This window comes from Micrasema longulum, unplaced genomic scaffold, assembly GCF_059751315.1.
Source record: "Micrasema longulum isolate JH-2025_06_02 unplaced genomic scaffold, ASM5975131v1 h1tg000034l, whole genome shotgun sequence".
NCBI lineage: Eukaryota > Metazoa > Arthropoda > Insecta > Trichoptera > Brachycentridae > Micrasema > Micrasema longulum.
Window position 1 is genome coordinate 44004 of NW_028277241.1, and position 20584 is coordinate 64587.

General features: G+C 36.8%; 1 protein-coding gene across 1 annotated transcript in view; it reads right to left on the minus strand.

The window, feature by feature from the left end:
* The window catches only part of LOC148285441 (E3 ubiquitin-protein ligase UBR4-like), a gene marked incomplete at its 3' end in the record, with an annotated part of 74454 nt that overhangs the window by 43235 nt on the left and 10635 nt on the right, over positions 1 to 20584 (minus strand). The window contains 15 exon segments of the mRNA XM_088225175.1: positions 779 to 965; positions 1505 to 1667; positions 4250 to 4355; positions 5388 to 5547; positions 7596 to 7780; positions 10123 to 10311; positions 12287 to 12430; positions 12720 to 12823; positions 13893 to 14049; positions 14815 to 15002; positions 16300 to 16444; positions 18434 to 18594; positions 19384 to 19540; positions 19928 to 20135; positions 20342 to 20487. Coding sequence (XP_088081301.1) covers positions 779 to 965; positions 1505 to 1667; positions 4250 to 4355; positions 5388 to 5547; positions 7596 to 7780; positions 10123 to 10311; positions 12287 to 12430; positions 12720 to 12823; positions 13893 to 14049; positions 14815 to 15002; positions 16300 to 16444; positions 18434 to 18594; positions 19384 to 19540; positions 19928 to 20135; positions 20342 to 20487 — 2400 coding nt within the window.

The following is a 20584-nucleotide window of genomic DNA, read 5'->3' on the forward strand; positions in this document are numbered from 1 at the left end:
ATTTTTGTAGACAAGAACTGGATTCAACTCCCTGGGAAGCTGTTTATATTAACATATTACAAAAGAGATGAAGAACATTTAAGAGAAGGTAATATAGAAGTGAATATAGGCAGAATGGTGAATGTTACACAGTGTGTAAAGTGGCCACTTAAACCAGCCATTGACAGGTCATAAGCCCTGTTGATGCCTAGACTTCTATATTACCTTCTCTTAAATGTTCTTCATCTCTGTTGTAATATGTTAATATAAACAGCTTCCCAGGGAGTTGAATCCAGTTCTTGTCTACAAAAATTTGGACAAACTCAAAATATTGTACATAAAGAAGAATTATAGATGTAATTTTTTACTTCTTTCTTAAATATATAGTATTCCTGACTGTACTTTTTATTATCTTTGTTCATTTCATTAAAGAAAAATATTCCTCTGTAAGTATAATGATGTTGTGCAGTAGTTGTTTTTAATTTAGGAATTAAGATATTACCACCTGTTCTAGGTCGCGTACTTACGTTTTGAGACCTAGAAATATTACTATTTATTTTATCTTTGTGTATTTGAAGCAAACAATTCTTTTTATGTAGCAATTTTACATCTAAAACCTTAAATTTTTTAAATAATTGAACAGTGGGAAAAGTGGACGGTTTTTTCAAAATAACTTTTGTAATTAATTTTTGTTGTTATGAGTTTTATCTCTCTCTTATACAGATATGTAGTTGAATTAGCGAATGTTTATTCTCGGCTTAACTTTATGCATAATAGAAAATAAATGGTTTTTCCTCACGGGCGGTTTGCTGCACGCCGGCAGCACGGCGACGCGGTCGAGCGCGGCGCGCGCGGGCGCGGGCAGGTGCGCGCGCAGCCACGGCGCGGCGCGCGACCCGCAGCTGCGCAGCACGCTCTCCAGGGCAGCCGGCCCGCCCACCGACTCGGCGGCGTCCTCCGGCACGGAGTCGCGGGACACGCACACTCTGCGGGAGCAAAAAAAATGACACAATCCAAAATGAAATGTTTAATTCAAAAGTAAAAAGTTTTGCCGATGATACAAGGAAAGCACTCCTTCCACATTCCCAAAAACCATTGAAAAGACTGTTAACAAAATTTTAGCAATGTTTCAGAACGCTGAAGCCTCCTGTAGCCGGCGACAACGTTCTGAAATAATTCAAACAATATACTAATTTATATATCTTCTTCTTCCTTGCCTTTTCCCAGTTCAAGTCGGCCCTTCTGGTACGCAGTCTCCAATTCTACCTGTCTGGAGTCATCTCCTTGGTCAGCCGCTCCCTTCTCAGGTTGCTCTCAATATTGGTCCACCGGGTGGGTGGCTTGTGGACGACCTCGAGCTCTCACTTGCGCGGGGATATTCAACGCAAGTCTGACTGATGAGAGACTAATTTATTTGTCAGTTTGGAGAAATGCTTCGAGCTGCATGCACATCGCTTCGAATTGTAAATTTTTTAAGCACGTGAAATGCTTGCATCGGCTGCCGACTCGCAGGTCGTGGTCATACCTGCAGCACTGGAAGACGGTCTCCACGAGGTCCAGGAGCTCGGGCAGGAAGTCCAGCAGAGCGGGCGGGGCACTCTCGGGCTTGGAGTCGCCCAGCAACATGCGCAGACGCAGCAGGACGCAGTTCACAGTGACGACGTCCAGTGTGCTCGGCAGGCCCGCTTCTACACAATCAAACATTGCCATCGATTAATGAATTAAATCTGCAACGAAGCAAAAATAAATACAGGATTCATACAGATGAGAAGTGATATTATGGAAAGGTAGAACTGAGACGGACCTTATATGCATTTTCAAAATACTTAATGCTTTAAGTGATGTCCAATCTCTGTTGCAATCAATTTCTTTTCATGTTCCCAACCGTGTCACCAGAAGTCCAAATCTGCTTTTCATTAAACCTTATTTTATTTTATTTTATTTGGGATTTTTACAGCTATTACATAAACAAAATAAGTAGAAAAATATTAACAATACTAGAGCCAATTAAAAAAATCCACTGTAAATCTAATGATACATATATAAGAAAAGAGTTTACGTAATTGTATGTGTGTGACGTTTGTATTCATGTGTAGGTGAATGTGTGTATGCGTGAATAAATGAGGGAGAGGGTGCGTGTGTGTGGGGGCATAAGTATAAAAAATAATTGTTTAAAACTTGTAATTACATTAAAAATGGTACAAGAAAGAGCTTGGTAAAAAGTTTGAAACCTATTTGTTAAACTTCAAATCAAGAAATGTTATAAATTGTATTTTAAATTGTAGAGGAACTTTTGTTTTGATTAGTCAATTCTCATTGTGAACACTATATTATTATTGCGGATGATTTATAAAGCGCCATTTTTGTGATTATCACCTCAAGGGCGCTGTCCCAATAAATATCCCAACACGTCTTGCAGCTACATAGCGCATTGACGGTTGGGATTTAAGTTCCTCGTTTCCAATTAATAACAGATAGGAGCTAGATTACATCATGTATTGCATTTACATTATTTAAAAACAAAATTTTAGTTTTGCTGATTATTTTTTCAAAATCGTTTACAAATAAGATCTGGTTTACAACATATTCTGCCGCTACAGAGCGCATAAACGGTTGGAATTCTACACTCTATTTATGAATTTTAAGGTTGAAATAATTTGATAGTTTATGACAATGATTCAAATAAATAACATACATTAGCAGCCAGTGCCGTGCATTCCATAAAGGCACATAAGCAGTGCCTACCCTACTAGAATTTCATTAAAATAATACCAAACATATTAGTAACTATTTTTAAAATTTGAAAAACGCGCCAGAGATAATTCTGTTAAGTAGTATATTGTACCGATCAGCGCGCCGCTATCGGCCTGGGTCGGGAGAAGCGCGAACTACAAATGCCCTTTTCTTCCACATGAACATAACGCGATGCGGGAACAATATTGTTATGTCATCATATCAAACCAACACATATGTGCATGTGTGGGTTTTATTTCAGTTGTAATCACGCGTGTATGTGTAAGCTAATAGGCAGTGCTTTTTGAACATCGGTAGGTACATTGTTTTAGAAAGAACAAACGAATACGTTACTGACATCTAGCGTTTTTTTAGATTATTATTTAATAAAAGACAGTCATGTGGAATAAATAACCTTAAATTGGTTTCTGTTATAATTATGCAATCGAGAGTATTCTTGTTTCGTGTTTATTTTTAAAGAAGAAAGGTAATTTTTTGGAACTTATTGATTTACTAGCTAAATATGTCGGTATCTTGGAAAGTCACTTGCAATTATCTAGTAGTGCATTTACGGCAATATCAAATAGAGCCCAAAATGATTTAATTTCGAGTGCAGCAACCGTAATAAATGAAAATATAAAAATATTTAAAAGAAGGATTTTGTAGCAATATATTATGTAAATTATATTAAAAATAAGACATATATCATATAAATTTAGCATTTAATTGTATATTTGATGTAGCTTAAGTAATTTCAATACTAACTACCTACAACATAGTGATTCAAACTAATGTGACTAGTGAAGGAAACTGTTTGGTAAGATTGATTAGGTACTTATACTATATAAAACGTACTTTTTTTCTACTGCCTACCCTACTTAAAAACTCTGTGCACGCGACTGTTAGCAGCGTAGTAAGTTAGTCAAGTGTTCGCAATAAAAAGTAAACAATAAAGAACTAATTTATTATATAAATAAACACGAGTGATACTTTAATCCACAAATTAGGAATATCCAGTGACCGGTTTCATCGCTTTCGCGACATTTTCGAGACTGGTCAATGAAACCGGTCACTGGATATTCCAAATTTGTGGATTAAAGTATCACTCGTGTTTTATTTATATTATAAATTACAATGAACTTCCATCAAGAATTTTCACTTACAAACTTAAATGTTTTAAATAAAGAACTAAATCAACAAAGCACCGTTTTCACAAATTATATTATTGTTCCCGACTCCCGATTAAAGCGAATACCGATGTACGATGGGTCTGCCTGGTAACCGAAAACACATTACCACATCTTTCCGGGTAATTTCTGATAGATACAATCCACATGTGCACCGAGGGATGACACCTTTTGTTCCATAGGCTTTGTGTCCATTTAAAGGCGCAACTTTAGAGTAGAACGTATATAATAGAGGACGCAACATTCCCGCTCAAAACTTCTGAATGTATTTTTTGCACTCTTGCCGAACGTTTGTATAAAGTTTGATATTTTTATCTTTTTGTTAATTACATATTTGCGAATAAACTTACCAGAAATATTGTCCTTGAGCTGTTTGAACGTCTGAGAGGCGAGCCAAACTGCATGGGAGATATTGTCACAAGACGTTCCCACTCCGGTAAGGAGATTCTCAGCCAACTGCACATGGAAACAATTCAATTTTAATTTCATCAAATCAAATCAAAAGAAAAAGGAACTTCCTGAGCAAATTGAAAAAAAAATTGTTTTTGGTTTATTGATTTATGAGGGGATTGCCTATACTGGGGACGAATAAATAGGAAAATAAAATGTATGGAAAAAATGGAATTGTTTAAAAATCAGTAGAATTTTGATCAAATTCAGTAGATCGTTAGATTTTGCCGAAAAATCTGTAGTCTATTAACAATAAAAAATATTTTAAAAACACTGAACTTCCTCATTGTAGATAAGTACAGTGCATTTGAATCTTTGATGGCCTTTATTTAAGTATGCGCGAAAGAAAGGTTAAATAAAATATTCTAGTGAGCCTACTAACACAAACAGAATTTGTATATTTACTTGGTTCACCGACAGGCACCTACATTAATATAGGCCATTACAGATTCCCGACATGATCGATATGAAACATTTATTTAAAAAGGGTGTTTTCACACTAGAATATTTCTCAGTCCCCGGACTGGCACCTGAAGCGCAAGACTGATCATCTCACCTTCATATAACAGATGATTTACCAAGGAAAGGTGTACCGAGGAAAGGGAATGATGATGATTCTGTGGCGGGCAACACCAACAGCCGTGAGGTTGACAGGTCCGAACTCCGCTTTGGCACGCAATGCGTAGTCCGCTGCAACGTCAGCTCGGACAAGATATTCAACACCGTGCATCGGAAGAACTCATTACATTTCATTTTGGAATTTTGTGTCGCCCGACCACCAACCTCCGACAGTGTTCGCTATTGTAAATTCCTTCTGTACAAAATAATAGGATGTAACCCATGTGTAACTGTTTAATAAATAACTTCAATTGTAATCCATCTTTCTCATTTAACCTCAAATCAACTCACGCGCACCCGTTCTATAATGTAAAGTGATTACTTAAATGAGCTAATGACAGGCTATGAGCTCTGAGAAAGGGTTCTCTTGTCGCTAAAACAAAGCGATGATTAGATATATTAACAGAAAGTTTATATCACCTGCGTGTACATGCCCTGTTTCACGAGGACGTCCTTCAGCCACGGGTTGAAGGTCTTCTGGTGCGCGGCCCTCGGGGCCCACACGATGGAGTACAGCGGCGCCGCCCCCTCGGATACCTCCTTCATGTGCGGCGTGGACGGCGGCATCGTTATCGACAGCCTAGTGACAAATAAAGAGTTTAAAAAAATCTATATTCAAATTTATTTCAACAGAGAGGGAAAACATTTTTGAGAAGAGAATACGGAAGTCTAGGCATTTACAGGGCTTATGACCTGTCAATTTCTCCAAATTTCTCCAATCACCTAATCAATTTTAATCATGACTTTAACAAATAAACAGAAGTTAAAATCTTGCATACAAATAATAAAGGGTTAAAAGTAAATAAAATGGAAATATTTAAATTTATTTCAACAGAGAGGGAAAACATTTTTGAGAAGAGAATACGGAAGTCTAGGCATTTACAGGGCTTATGACCTGTCATTGGCTGGTTTGAGTGGCCACTTTACACACTGTGTAACATTCACCATTCTGCTCGTGTTTGAACATCCACATTTCCTCAACTCTTCCATCTGTTGACTTTTGTGAAGGAAAAGAGCTGAAACCTTTATCACGTGGGTGAGATTCATCCGGCTGAACCAAATCACCTACTAGGCAACGCCTGAAAACAATTTTCCAATTTTTATGCTTCTTCTTTTATCAGGTAGTTAAAACAACAATTAAAGCTGGATCCAGCCAGTCTGCAAGCATTTAAACATTGTTGAGTAAAAAATTAATTACAAATTTTCTTTTTTATCATTAGTCGTAAAAATAATTTACCAGAATTTGCTAATCATCTCATTATTATTATTATTATTATTATTTATTAACATACACGGCATAATTGCCTACAAATTTATAATATAAACATATAAGGTTTGATATTTTTTAAACTACATATTTGCACTCAAAACTAAGGAACAATAATCAAGCCTAAAAATTATATAACATAATATTAAAAAAAAAAAAAAAAGTTTAAATAAAACAAAAGTTTGAAATAAAAAGTATACGAGAACTTTAAAAATTAATATAAAAAGTAAATCAAATTTTAAACATAATAAGGTTTATAATAAAAATATATATAAAAAAAAAAAAAACAGAAAATCATATATGAAGTAACTACATTAAATATGATTACTGCTCATCTTTGAAAAAGTTTATAAGGTTTGTTCTATAAGAACAATACCCCACATTAAAAATATCCGATATGTGGGAACAACTATTGCCGAGTTCATGAAGTCGGCTCAATACGGCATTACAATCATACACTGTGCGTGAGTTACTACTGCAAAACGGTGGCACCCGCCTAGTTATCCTTCCAGGCACCCTGAAGTTGACGAGTGACAAAAGTTCTGGGCAATCCCATATAGAATGCACAATTTTATACAAATTTAACAGGTCTATAATTTTTCTTCTATCGTTAAGTTTAAGCAAATTTAATGTTTTTAATAAAAAATCGTAATTTAAAAATTCATGACTAATTCCAAGTTTAAAATTTATGTATCTTAAGAATTTTTTTTGGACCCTTTCCAGAGAATTTTGATGACAATTGTAGTAAGGAGTCCAAATTGTCGAGTTGTACTCTTTGTTTATTATTAACATATAAACAAAGAATATTTTACAATACAATGATATTTGTTCATAAAATTATAAACTCTAATAAAAAAACAGAATTTTGGAAAAAAATTGATCGGAACCAGCATGAACACGATCACAATACAAGAGAAAAGAACAAAATTAGACTTCCATTTAGGAAAAAGGCAAAGTCACAAAACTCAATTTTATTTAAAGCAATTAAAAAGTATTACGAAATGGAAAAAAATATTTATGAAGAAAAAAACATATCAAAATTTAAAATAATGGTCAAGATATATGTGATAAACAATTTATAAATTAAATATATTTGCAATGTTATTATTAGAACACACATAACAATATGTATGATATGTGTGCCCTACTTTAAGATTTAAATAAAAAAAAAAAAAAAAATTCAAGCCACGAGTTTGATAAGAATATGGGAGTTCAAATTTTACATTTAAATACTAATAGAGAATTTAAATTAAACAACACGGGGGTGTTTCAAATGTGAAATTTCATCAAAAAAACCTCCTAAACCTTTTTTAGTGCATATTTGCATCAAAAAAATAAATAAATAAAGGCGGGCTAGTCACCTCCACGCGGTCTGGAAGCAGAAGTGCACGGCACACGCGGCGGGCAGCTGCAGCGCGGGCCAGCGGTCGCAGGCGCAGCAGCAGCCCAGCAGCCCCAGCAGCGAGTCCAGCAGCTGCGGGTACTTGAGCTTGTCGGGGGTGCCGAGCACAAAGTTGCACGCCAGGCCGTCCAGCTTGGGGGTCTCCTGCAAATTTATTTAAAAATAATGTTTCTCCGTTGTTTTAAGAAGAGGTGAGACTGCTGGTCTTCGGGACTTAGGCTGTGGCTTGTCTCTATCTCCAGCCTGAGGGACGAGGGCTACCCGGACTCTTGGGTAAAGCTGTTTGGTATATAGCCCCGTGCATAGCTAGCATAAGCAACTGACAGAATGTTTACTTAGTCAACGTGTTTGATAAGATTGTGCGCGGTGTTCCAGGGCCAGACCGCATAGCGCCAAGCCGGTACCGAAAAGGGCAGGTATGAAGATATTGTCAGAAATGGAATATTGCAACCAGAGTTATCTTCTTTTTTTCAAAAAAGGATAATACAATTCTATAAAAAAAGGTTTCAACTAAAATATTTTTTTGAAGTATTACCAAAAGCATAATTTTACATAGAAATAAAGCAAAATGTATGTGATTTAAAATGTTTTAAAAAATTTAAATTTTGCTTCGGCCACTTTCATGCTCAATTTATTATCTTTAAATTATTACAACAAATTTTAGTTCGATACTTAGTCTTTATCGTGATCCCACATGCCTAAGTTTAGTTTAAATTTGAAAAGGCGTAATCTGCCGGTCTAAAAGTAATTATATTTTAGTTACATAAAACTGTTAAGTATATTTTTTGGCAGAAATACATTTAAAAATTATCGTTTTTATCTAATATATGTTTTTTTAAAATTATTATTGCGTGATTACAAAAAACATTCGTTGTAAAATGGCAAAATTGTAGGATTTACTCATTTTGCGTGCGTTTTACCAGACTGCAGCCATAATGATTTTTGTTTTAATTTAATGATGAAGTAAATCTTTAATTACTCAGCTAGCATCCCTTCCATGGACCCCAACCCCTCCCCTACAAAAAAAACGTACATGGTAGGTGAATCGATGCGCACCGGACGCGGAAAAGGGAAGCGGCTGGCAAGGTTTGTAGAGGGGATGCTAGTCCGAGAAGTTAAGGATTTATTCCATTTGCAAATAAAAATGAGATTCTTGAAAAAATTCATCATTCCCTTTCCGCACCTAATTGTGCATAGATAAGAATACAAAGACAACAAAATAAAATTCTTAAACTAACATACAACCTACCCTACCTGACCTCTACGACTGAACTGTACAAAAAAACACACCAGTTTGACATAAACTACTTGACTAAAATTGAGACCTTAAAAATTGTGCGCAAAATAACACTGGGAAACATACAAGACGACGACATAATATTAGTCAAAAATGCTGACATACACAAATATAACACCAGACAACAAAAACACTATCATATTGAAAAAGCAAAGACAAACACAGGACAGTCAAAAATACTACATAATGGACTTAAACACTACAACGACCTACCTTACTACTTGAAAACTTTTAATGGAGACAAATTTAAAATCAATCTGAAAAAGCACATGATGACTGAACTAACTAGACTAGACGAGACATAAAATGACTAGACAATATTACATTTCTAATGTAACCCTAACGGGTTTTTAAAAATTGTAAATAAAAAAAAAAATAGGGCACTGCATTGGTACACCATTCGCAGCGTATCTTGAAAATGAAGGTAAGATGATCAGTCTTACGCTTCAGGTACCAGTCCAGGGACAACACCCTTTTACGCTCTGGCATCTGAGCGATCAATTTGATATGCATATAAACATACAGGGTGTTCTTAAAACCCTGTCACATCCGAAACCACGATGATCAGTATGAGCAAGAAGACATATTGGTACATTTAAATATTTTTTTTAGAATGACTAAAATCATAAAAATAAAACTTCTGCAGGGGAGAAACGAGAAGGGGGGAGGGGGGAGTCTGAACTGCACAGCCGCGCCCCCCTCGCTTCTCCCCTGCAGAAGTAAGCAACCATTTGTTTTTTTTTCTATGTTTTATTTTTTAAGATTTTAGTTGTTCAAAAAAATTAGTGCCAATATGTCTCGTGACAGGGTTTTAAGAACACCCTGTATAGACAGCTGTAGATGAATTTTTAAAATATGATGAGAAACCATAAATTTTCATTTAGCTAAGAGAGTTGCGTAAATAACTTAAGTTGTTTTTACAGGACAAAGGAAAAACTGCTCATTTTATTAAAAGCTCTACTAAAGTACGCCTTTAAATGTATTAAAATTATATGTTCATACACAAAATATCACCAGTTAAACACTAAAGTCTAACATTCCCCAGCGATTCAATAAAATATGCAGAATTTTCGTCATCCTGTAAAAGAAAAAAGTGAATTACGCGAGTTATTAGCTAAGCGTCGGAATGCATGTTCCAGTAGTACATGTGGGCATTTTCTATTCCCTATCCCCTATTCCCCACACTCACCTGGTTGTTGATCTCCGTGTTGGTGAGCGCGTAGAACTTGGGGCGCATGGACATGTCGGCATCGGCCGCCAGGCGCCGCTGGAACGCCTGCTCCACGTACGGCACGCAGCAGTACACGCGCGTCGCGTTGGCCACCTGCCCGGGGTCGCCGGGGGACAGCCCGGGGGCCACCACCAGATTCCACTCGATCTAGAATGAGGCGCGAACAACCGAGTTAGTCGGCAGCCTTACGCGCCATATTTGGACCTAAGATTTAGAGTTAAAAAAATATAGGCACAGGATATTTATACACCGGCTACATGCTCGGATCGAGTCAGTCAGTCAGTCCTCAGCCACATCCTATCTCACACCTCCACCCCATCTCAGCCTGGGTCTTCCCACTAATCTCCTTCCACCAGTAGCTCAATCACAAACAACTATCGACATGCTAATAAGCGACGTGATAACAATTTCTCACCATGGTTGTTTATCGTATTCGCGATCACAATGGAACATCCGTGAACACCTAATATTAAATGTCAAAATATTTACGTTTCGCGACATATAATCCTGCTGCGCAATCACATATTTGAATTTCACCGGTGTAAATATGGAAAATATTCCAAAACTGCTATTTTTATTTATTTATTATTTATCATGCTATTTATTGCATTTAGCTGGCGGGTGGAAAGTCAAATGTCAAGAAAAGCAGTCGCCATAGTAATTGTAATTTAATTTTCACTTTTTTTGTATTAGATACTCCTTACTATTTTGCAAATGCAATATATTTTGTATTTATTTATTTATTATTTATCATGCTATTTATTGCATTTAGCTGGCGGGTGGAAAGTCAAATGTCAAGAAAAGCAGTCGCCATAGTAATTGTAATTTAATTTTCACTTTTTTTGTATTAGATACTCCTTACTATTTTGCAAATGCAATATATTTTGTATTATTTTTTATAGAAAACGCTGATTTTTCACCAGTGAACTGTATATATTTTATGAGGAAAACAAAAACAAACCGACATGAGCGTTGACTTAGAGATTACACACGCGTTGACTTATGACTGCGATAACTTAAGCAGGTTCATTATTTAAATTTATTTCAACAGAGAGGGATAAATTTTCTGAGAAGGGAATATGGAACCAGCCAATGACAGGTCATAAGCCCTGTAAATGTCTAGACTTCCATATTCCCTTCTCAGAAAATTTTTCCCTCTCTGTTGAAATAAATTTAAATATGAACAACTCCCTAGGGAGGAAATCCAGCCAGTTTGCAAGCATTTGAACACAATCAAACATGTTCATTATTGTTCATTGTGATCGCTCAAATGCTTAGCATGTTTTTAAGCACGTCGATGGTTATTTGTGGTTGAGCTACTGGTTGCCCGCTCATTAGTCTTTTAGGAGCGCGCAAATCCGGCGTTTGCTGTACATGTCAGGCCCAGCAGATTCATATGAGTTGAGATTCTTGGCACCCGGTATATGCTGACCAGATCAGATCATTAGAGTTTCCTTTCAAAGATGTCCAGCATCGCATCGCAACCATCTTCGATGTCAAAATACAAGGAAACCGATCAAACATCATTCTTTTTGAAGTTTTTCTTGCACAGTTTCTTTTGGTTACGTTGTATTGCATTTATTAAAATTATACATCGTGTAAAATGGGAGTCCCGAGTATATAAAATCAATATATTGCTGCTCTTACTATGTGTCATTAATTTTGAAGATGTTTTTAAATTGACTTAATTTTTTTTTCTTATTTAAAGATTCTTTAAAGATTCGTCTCATAGTTTCTTTGAATCCCTTAAAATATGTATGTGTATATTTATGTTTTTCCTTTTTAAAAAAATTTTATTATTATTTTATTTTATTTTTACATCTGAGCATGTTTTCATTCTTTATTTTAATTCTTAACTTTTAATTACTTTTAGATATTTTCTTCATTTTTTTCAATTTAATTTGAATTTTTAAACAACTTCTATTTATGTTTTTTTTCCTTCTCTTTTTTGTACTTTAATTAATAACCTTACATATAATTCCTTGATAATATGGAAACTTCGCTGGTCCATTAGATTTAAGTCTAACTGTGTAAAATATAAAACTGTACTGTATGTTTCCTAAATAAAAGAAAATAAAAATAAAAAATAAATATGTTATTGGCAGACATGTACTCGGCTTACCTGCTGTAGGAGGCAAGGAGGAGCATCGTACAGATGTTTCATGATATACTCCAAGAGCAGCAGCAGTCGGGTGGTCAACATGAGCTGGTGGGTAGCCACTTGCGAAGCCGACTTGCGGTCGCTCATGCCGAGGGCATCACAAACCTAAAAATTAACACACATTATTAAAAACTTTGAATAATTATCATGATCATTATAAAATCTCTGGGTGTCTAAATTTGAAATGGCGTAATCTGCCGGTCTAAAAGTAATTATATTTTTGTTACATAAAACTTTCAAGTATATTTTTTAACAGAAATACCTATAAAAATGTTTATTTTTTATTATTGCGCAATGAAAAGAAAACATTTGTTTCAAAATGGCAAAATCGTATGATTTCCTAATCTTGCGTGCGTTTTACCAGACTTCAGCCTTAATAAAAAAGAACCCATACCTTTATAATGGCATTAGCAGTCATGAGCAGAACGGACTTCTTCTGCATCAGGTTCAAGGAATGGAAGAGATAAACCAAAAGCTGCGCGTGCTCCACGTTCATGTCTGGAAACAAATAAGAATTTTAATTTACGAAAGTACTGGATATAAGACAATTTTTTTAAGACTCATTGACACATTTCTGGTCATGCGGTTACAAGAGGAGATCTCGGCAGAATGATCGTACGAGGTTTTCCTGTAATTTGAATTATTTAATACCAAAAACACGTACGACTTCCGCTCAAAGAAATTTCTCTTTTGTGGCCCCAAAGAGTGTTCAATGTTTTGGATGAACATATTAAGTTCTCCAGTATGAAAGACATTCTCGGGAGAAGTGCACAAGTTTGGATTTTGTCTAAGGGAAGAGACCATTGCGAGAGACTGCTGCTAGACATTGCATAGATTTATAAATAGTAGGTACTAACATGCACAAAGAGCTCGCAACCCGCCTAGGAATTGTCTGGAACTCTAGTCTATAAAACAAAATGCCGATTATTCAACTCTTGTATAATACCAGTACTTCTATATCGATGCGAATCTTGGTTCCTTACCAAAGCTCAAAACACCCAACTTCTAAGTTTTGAGAGTAAGTGCTGGAGGAGAATATTAGGTATAAGGTGGTTCGATTTTATAACTAACATTGAAGTCCGAGAACGGACGCAGCAGCCTCCTATAACAAGCGTCTTGAGGATGCGGCGGTGGACCTGGCTTGGACACGTGCTGCGCATGCCTCAGGAGAACCTAAACCCGAGTTGCCTCTTCTTTAAACCTGCGGGCTCACGCCGTCCTGGAAGGCCGTCGATGACGATCTTTCGACTTTATTCGGCGGAATAAGGTGTGCTGGATTGACATGAGGTAGGCAGAGAGGATATCACTCTCTTTGCATACAGGACAGGACCAGCAGGCAAACACGCTAATCAGTAAACCACGAGGGGAACAAGTCGCTTAATACATTTTTTCAATTTTTTTTTAACATCTTTTTTTCTCTACCGAAAGTTTGAGCCGTCGAGTGGAAAACACTCGTCTAAGATTCTGGTTCAATTACAAACACAGAACTGTATTCTTTGCTTCCTCGAAAGCGGAATTTTAAATGTCCCAAACACAATTTTCAAATGGCATGTTTCCTAGGTCTCACCTTCGTACTCGTGGTCCTGCGAGGGCTGCAGCTGCAACGCGCACTCCACCACGGTGTGCACGACCTTGCTCCACAGCGCCAAGATGGCGGCCTCGCGTTCCGCCACCGCCTTGCTCAAGATCACGCTGCCCATTAGCTTCACCACCCGACAGCCAACCTGCGAACAAAACATGTTGTATTAACAGTGATGGTTCTAAATCCGCGCACCACGGAGCCCTGGCGCACTGCAAGCTTGTCGCGAGTGCACTGCGAAAAAACTTATAAAATCAGAAAATGGTAAATTTAAAAAAAAAGAATCCTCGGAGTAATAATTCTCTAGAGAAGCCCTTAAGCTCTATTATGGAACAAAGGTGTTCCAAATTCTTAGATTGGTTTCAGTTTGGTTTTTAGTTTGACAAAAAATGTACAATGGACGGTTTCGGTTTGCGCTTGTAATTCTCAACTCCAGTACCTACAGCTCGTTGTATTACTGTAATATGTAGCTAAGTTCATGCTCAATAATCATAGAATGGTTTTTCTCTATAAGAGTGACTCTCTTAGGTTATTACTCTTAAGTTATAATATTATTTGAAAAAATACAAAATATATTTAATGAAATCATTTTTTAAAAAAGGCTAAAATGTTTGTAATCCCCAATTACAGGGGTTTTCACTTTTTTTTAGCAGTATATTTACACTATAATACAGTAAAACCCCTGTTTTAAGTTTTTCAAGGCAGCAACAAAAAAAGTGTAAAACTGAGGAAACTTTAAAGTGAGGAAATGAAAAATGTATGGAAAAAAATTAAATTTCATTAAAATATAATTATTGTACAAGACTATACTATAGTCCTGTACAATAATATTCCCAAGTTTTACAATTTTTTTGTTGCTCCCTTGAAAAACTTATTATATCATTGAACTGAATTTTCTCGCTTTCCCTACCTGCAGGGGCACGAGGCCGGTCTGCTCGCCGGGCGCGGGCGGCGCGGCCCCCAGCTGCTCCAGCAGGGCCTGGCGCAGCGCCGTGTAGCGCGCGCTGCCCGTCAGCGAGTGCAGGTAGCGCACCAGCGCCGAACTGAACTCGGCGTACAGCACTCCGAGCCGCGCCCCGAAGCACGGTGATATGGTGCCTGGAAGGAGTGAGGAGACTTGATAGAAACATAAATTAAATGATGATTGAATAAAATTATTTTTCAACAATGTTTTGAGTGTGTCCAAACGTTTGTAGATAGACTGGATTTCTTCCCTAGGGAGTTATTTAGATCTAAATGTTTGCAACACAGAGGGAATAGACTTCCATTTTCCCATCTCAAAATATTTTCCCTCTCTGTTGCGACAAATTTAGGTCTAAATATCTCCCTAGAGAGGAAATCCAGTTGGTCTACAAACATTTGGAGACTTAGTTTGTGGTAGTCGATTATTGTAATGGTATCTACGCAGGTCTACCGATGAATAAAATGACTCGCCTACAGACTGTATTAAATGCCGCAGCGAGACAAATTTTCGGAATCTGTAAGTTCAGTCATATCACTCCACTACTTCGGGAATTACACTGGCTACGTTTTCCACAGAGGGTGAAATACAAACTCTGTTGGCTTATGTATATTTCAAAATATCTAAGGGAACTATGCATTCCAGAGCTGACGGTCGTCTTACGCTTAGATCAGCTCCGTCTACGGCGAGAGGAAAAGTTATTATACCTCTACGCAGACAGTGCACTAAATTCAGTGAACACGCATTTGCGGTCGCAGGCCCTACGGCATGGAATGCTCTCCCAGCAGAGGTGCGAGGCTGTGAGAGTGAAGTGATTTTTCAGAAAAAGCTTAAAACCCACTTGTTCTCTGAATCATTTGAATAAATCCGTAGCATGTGATAACAAAATAAATTGTTTTAATTAAACTACAAATTTAAAAGCTTGAATTAAATTTATTTATCTACAGAATCACTATGCAAAGCACCCTGAGGCGTTATATTATGAAAATGGCTCTATATAAGTTGTCCATAATAATAATAGAATTACTTTAGATGAAAAATTATGTTTTTCATTGCTGGGCTCGCTATTTATCAGCCCACTTAAAAAGATAGTAAGTAATACTTCTTAGCCGAGAGAAAGAAAATTGGATCCAATGACTGTGCGGTGACCGAAAAAGGGGAAGGAAAAGACACCCGAGTGGTTTTGCAAAATATTTTCAGGGAAACCTGGTCTACACCACCCCGGATTGTTTTAAAAAATGCCACACGAATATAAAATTTAAATTATCACAAAATTGCTAATAAAAGGTTTTTTGTTTTGAAAAAATCCGTTGGGAAATAAATTTTCTATTTCTGTCTATCCTTCCGCAAGAATTTAATTCAGAGCTAGCTTAATCAGCGAGTGTAAAATAAATTGAGCTCAGAGGGTCGAAGAACTGAGGAACGGAGCGGCACCTGTATCTGTCCTCGCCGTCTCTCTATCCAGGTCCCTGAGGAGGGCGGCCAGCAGCGCCACCTGCGCTTCCTGCAGCCCGCCCATGGTGCCGGCGAGCACCTCGCTGTCCAGCAACAGAAACACCTCGGTGGCCAGACTGATGTACTGAAAACGAATCATTTTTGTAAAAAATTAGCGTCATTTAATCTCCACTCCCACACTACCAGAAGTCAAACTAGAGGATGGGTCACGGGGTCTACCGCAAACTCTGAATTTGGGCAAAGGAATTTCAGGTTCCTGGGCCCCAACATATTCAATATGTTACCCAAACATTGCAAAAGCATGACTCGGATTCTATTTAATAAATTTGTACAAAAATTGATTACTTGGTTTAGGTTGAGAAAAATCGGAAAATTTACTCAAAAACATTCTTAAATAATAAATGGTATAAATTAATATTCTATAACTGTTTAGTAAATTAACTAGTAGGTAGTAATGTTATTGTTTATTTTGCATAAAAATGTCTGCCTTAAAACAGGTTATACCTAGTTAGGCAGACTAGACATGATCCAGATAAATCTATTACCTAAGTGTGTATGTAGAAGATAAAGTTATTGTTATTTGTGTTAATAAACCATGATTATTATAAAAAACATTTAAGTTGTAAGTGAAAATTCTTGATGGAAGTTCATTGTAATTTAATATAGAAGTAAAAGACGAGTGATACTTTAATCCACAAACTTGGAATATCCACTGACCGGTTTCACCGCTTTCGCGACATCTTCGAGACTGTTATCTTTATTAAGGAGTTCAATGTATTTATACAAAACAGAGGTAAGGAGAGATAATTCAAAATTATATGAAAGTAAATTAAATAAAGTTATTTTTATCTCAAGGATCATTATCAAAAATTTTTCGGGTTAACTAATGAGTTGATATAATGTTATTTTATTGAGTTTAAGTATTTTATTTTACTACACACAGTAAAAATAAATAAAATAAAGCGATGAAACCGGTCACTGGATATTCCAAATTTATGGATTAAAGTATCACTCGTCTTTTATTTCTATAATAAAACATGATTATTATTCAATCCGGCATATTATGAACTTAGCTTTAATTGTTATTCAAACTGTTTTTTCTCTTTGTAATCGCGTGTTTGAGAAATAGGATAGAAAGCCTCTTAACCTCTTAAAACTATTGACTTAAAGCCTCTTAAAACTATTGACTTAAAGCCTCTTAAAACTGTTGACTTAATCTGAAATGATAAACTGTATTCTTGTGATGTCCCTGAAAATTCCTGTCCGCAATCGCATGTCCGTGCTTAGGAGTAATAAAATGTTGTTCCTCGGTCATCACAGGACCAATTATGGCATCCAGTCGCCTTTGTTCAGAATGATCAGGACGGTTGATCTATTTAGGATCTCGACTATTGTGGAAAACGGCTAACATATTTCATCAAAAAACGTAAATTAATAAATGAGTAGACAAATGTTTTGGCCATTAGTTACTCTTAGCAGGTGCCGCTTAGCACGCAACTGCCGACATAAATTCAGTTACGCCGTGTCGTGTCGCTTTTCAGTGCCAAAATACTGCTGGGATTAAAAGGGAATAGGGTGGAATCACATTTCATGTGTAATTAGCGAATTGACAAAAAATATTATTTAAGAATTTGATTATTTTTGTTAAATAGCCTGTCAGATTGTTAAATAAAACAAGGCGGACATTAATTTAGTATTGTCAGGATAACCGAATTTTTAACCCTGCTTTCTATTAATAAGCCATAGTTTAATATTAAATTGTATTAATTTTATTAAATTACTAAATGATTATTTGATGTTTTTTTAATGTTTTTTTAATGTTTTCCTAATAAAACTACGTGTTTTTTTTTACAGTCCAGTCAGTAAAATATTTTTTGCGGTAATTTTTTTTTTCTTTTTTTGCACCACAACAGGCCAGGAGGCCCAATTACAATGGTGAATTACATCACGGTACAGCCAAGCTTGAGAAAAATCACATTTTATTTTTTGTCCTCACCGGGAATCGAGCCCGGAACCTTCCGTGTGTGAGTCAAGCATCTTGACTACTACACCACGGAGGCCGCAATATGTAGTTTTTGTGTTTGATTTCCGTTTCGCTTGATTGCCTACTTACCGAGTATGGCTCCGCTTTGTCGGGTACCAGGCCAGGAGCGCCGGAGGAGCGTGCTGCATCCTGCCCTTCATTGGCTCCGGAGCTGGTGGCGCACGCATCGTTGCCATCCGGAGCAACCAGCGTGGACTCGAACCAGAGGCCTAGCAGCGGCTCGCTGTCTTCTGCCAGGCAACAGATAAATAATTGAGTTTGTTGAAAGTTAGTAAGTAGATGTTTGTGGTGACATTTTTAAATATAGTTAGTTATGTATTCATTTGATTTTCTTTTAAAAATAATTATAGAAATGGTTAAACTAACAAAGACGATTAAAAAAAATTGAAACAGATAATATTTGTGATAAAAATAACAGATTCTAAAAAAAGTATATTTACTGCTATCAGTTCAGATGTAGCAACAGCAAAAACCAAAAAATATGTATGTATACTTTTACTACTTATCAAAGCTATTGTATATACAGCAAAACCTTGTTTTTACGTTCCTCAATTTTACATTTTCCCGCCTTTTACACCGAAAGTTCAGGGCCCATTTTTCTTCATACATTATCATACAAATAACGTTCTTTACATTGTTCATCACCCCGGTTTTACATTTAAAAAAAAACAGAATTCATTTGATGAGTCAAAATAGCCAAAATTATGTCGCAATAATGGTGTCACGTGAATGAAGAATAAAAACAAGTGAACAACTAATAAAGGATAAATTATTGTCTTAACCTAAATTCAAAGCAGGTGCAGTGTAATTGTCATTTTTATTTAAGTGTCTTCTTTTAGGGTTAGTTTTAATTTTCGTTTGAACAAAAACGTCGTATTGACTTGTACAAATCATGATACGCAGTTGACAAACACTTCGGCCGTGAAATTCAACAAATGTTTTCCATTCCTTACTGCTCAATTGTATTTCAAAAAAGGTTTTGTTCTGCCTACTAGTTTGAACAATACCCATCTTATTACCATCGTCTGTCTCGGAATCCTCGGAGCACATGATCATGTCTTGGTAGTACACGGTGGAGTCCGAGTGGTCAGCGTCCTGCTCATGCTGCTTCTGCACCACGGCGCGCTTCAGGGCGGTGGCCTTGCGGTAGCAGACCACTCCCAACATCACCAGCAACTGGAAACGTCGCCACGATCAACACAAAGAACCAGACAAAGGTATGTAAGATAGGCAGAATGGTGAATGTTACGCAGTATTTAAAATGACCACATAAATCAGCCAATGACAGGTCGTAAGCCCTGTAAATGCCAAGACTTCCATATTCCCATCTCAAAAATGTTTTCCCTCTGTGTTGCAACAAATTTAGAAAATCATAATGTTTGGTTTATTTTACATAATTTGACGTTTAATCATCAGTGTGGCCATATATGAATAAACTTAACACCAAAATTTAAACCCAATATCCAGTCCGTTCATGCAATGTAACTTAAATTTCTGAGAAAAGTGGTAGATTGATCTCAATTTCGTACATCAAAAAACATCAACGTCAAATTCCATTCTGACCTGGTGCAGAGGAGCGCACGCGGCGAGGCGCGCGACTCTCTGCGCGGCTGAATGCTGCGCGAGCGCGTCCAGCGAGGCGGGTGTCTCCGCGCCCGTCTCCGTCGTAGCTTCGGCCTGGGCTTCTAATCGCGCGTCCGAGAAGAGTGCGCACATGCCCTCCAGGCAGCGCGACCCCAGCGCGACCCAGGTCACGTGCACGCCCTGCTGACTGGAAGAGACATTGATAAAATCATAATTGAATCAAATATTAATTATTTTAATTTAAAATAAAAATTTCATTTATAATAAATATACTTGTTTTTCTTTGCTACATAGATTTAAGTTCTATTTGTTCAAAACATGTGGACGCAATCAAAATATTGTAAATGAAAACATATTTAAGTTTTTTATTTTATCAAAGTTCCTGTTACTTACAGCCTGGCTATGTTGTATTGTCGCGTTGAGGATTTGGCTGGGCTCTTCCCCGGGGCAGGGGTGGCAGAGGGCTGCGGTCCGGTGAGACTCTGGTGCAGTCCGCTAAGCAGCACCCAGGTGCCGATCATGAGGTGGTTCTGGTACACCTGCATAATACAAACAACTGCGTAAACTAACCTTATTTTAAAATTAATATTAAATAATATAACTATGTATTTAGTTTGTGTAAAATAACTACATATT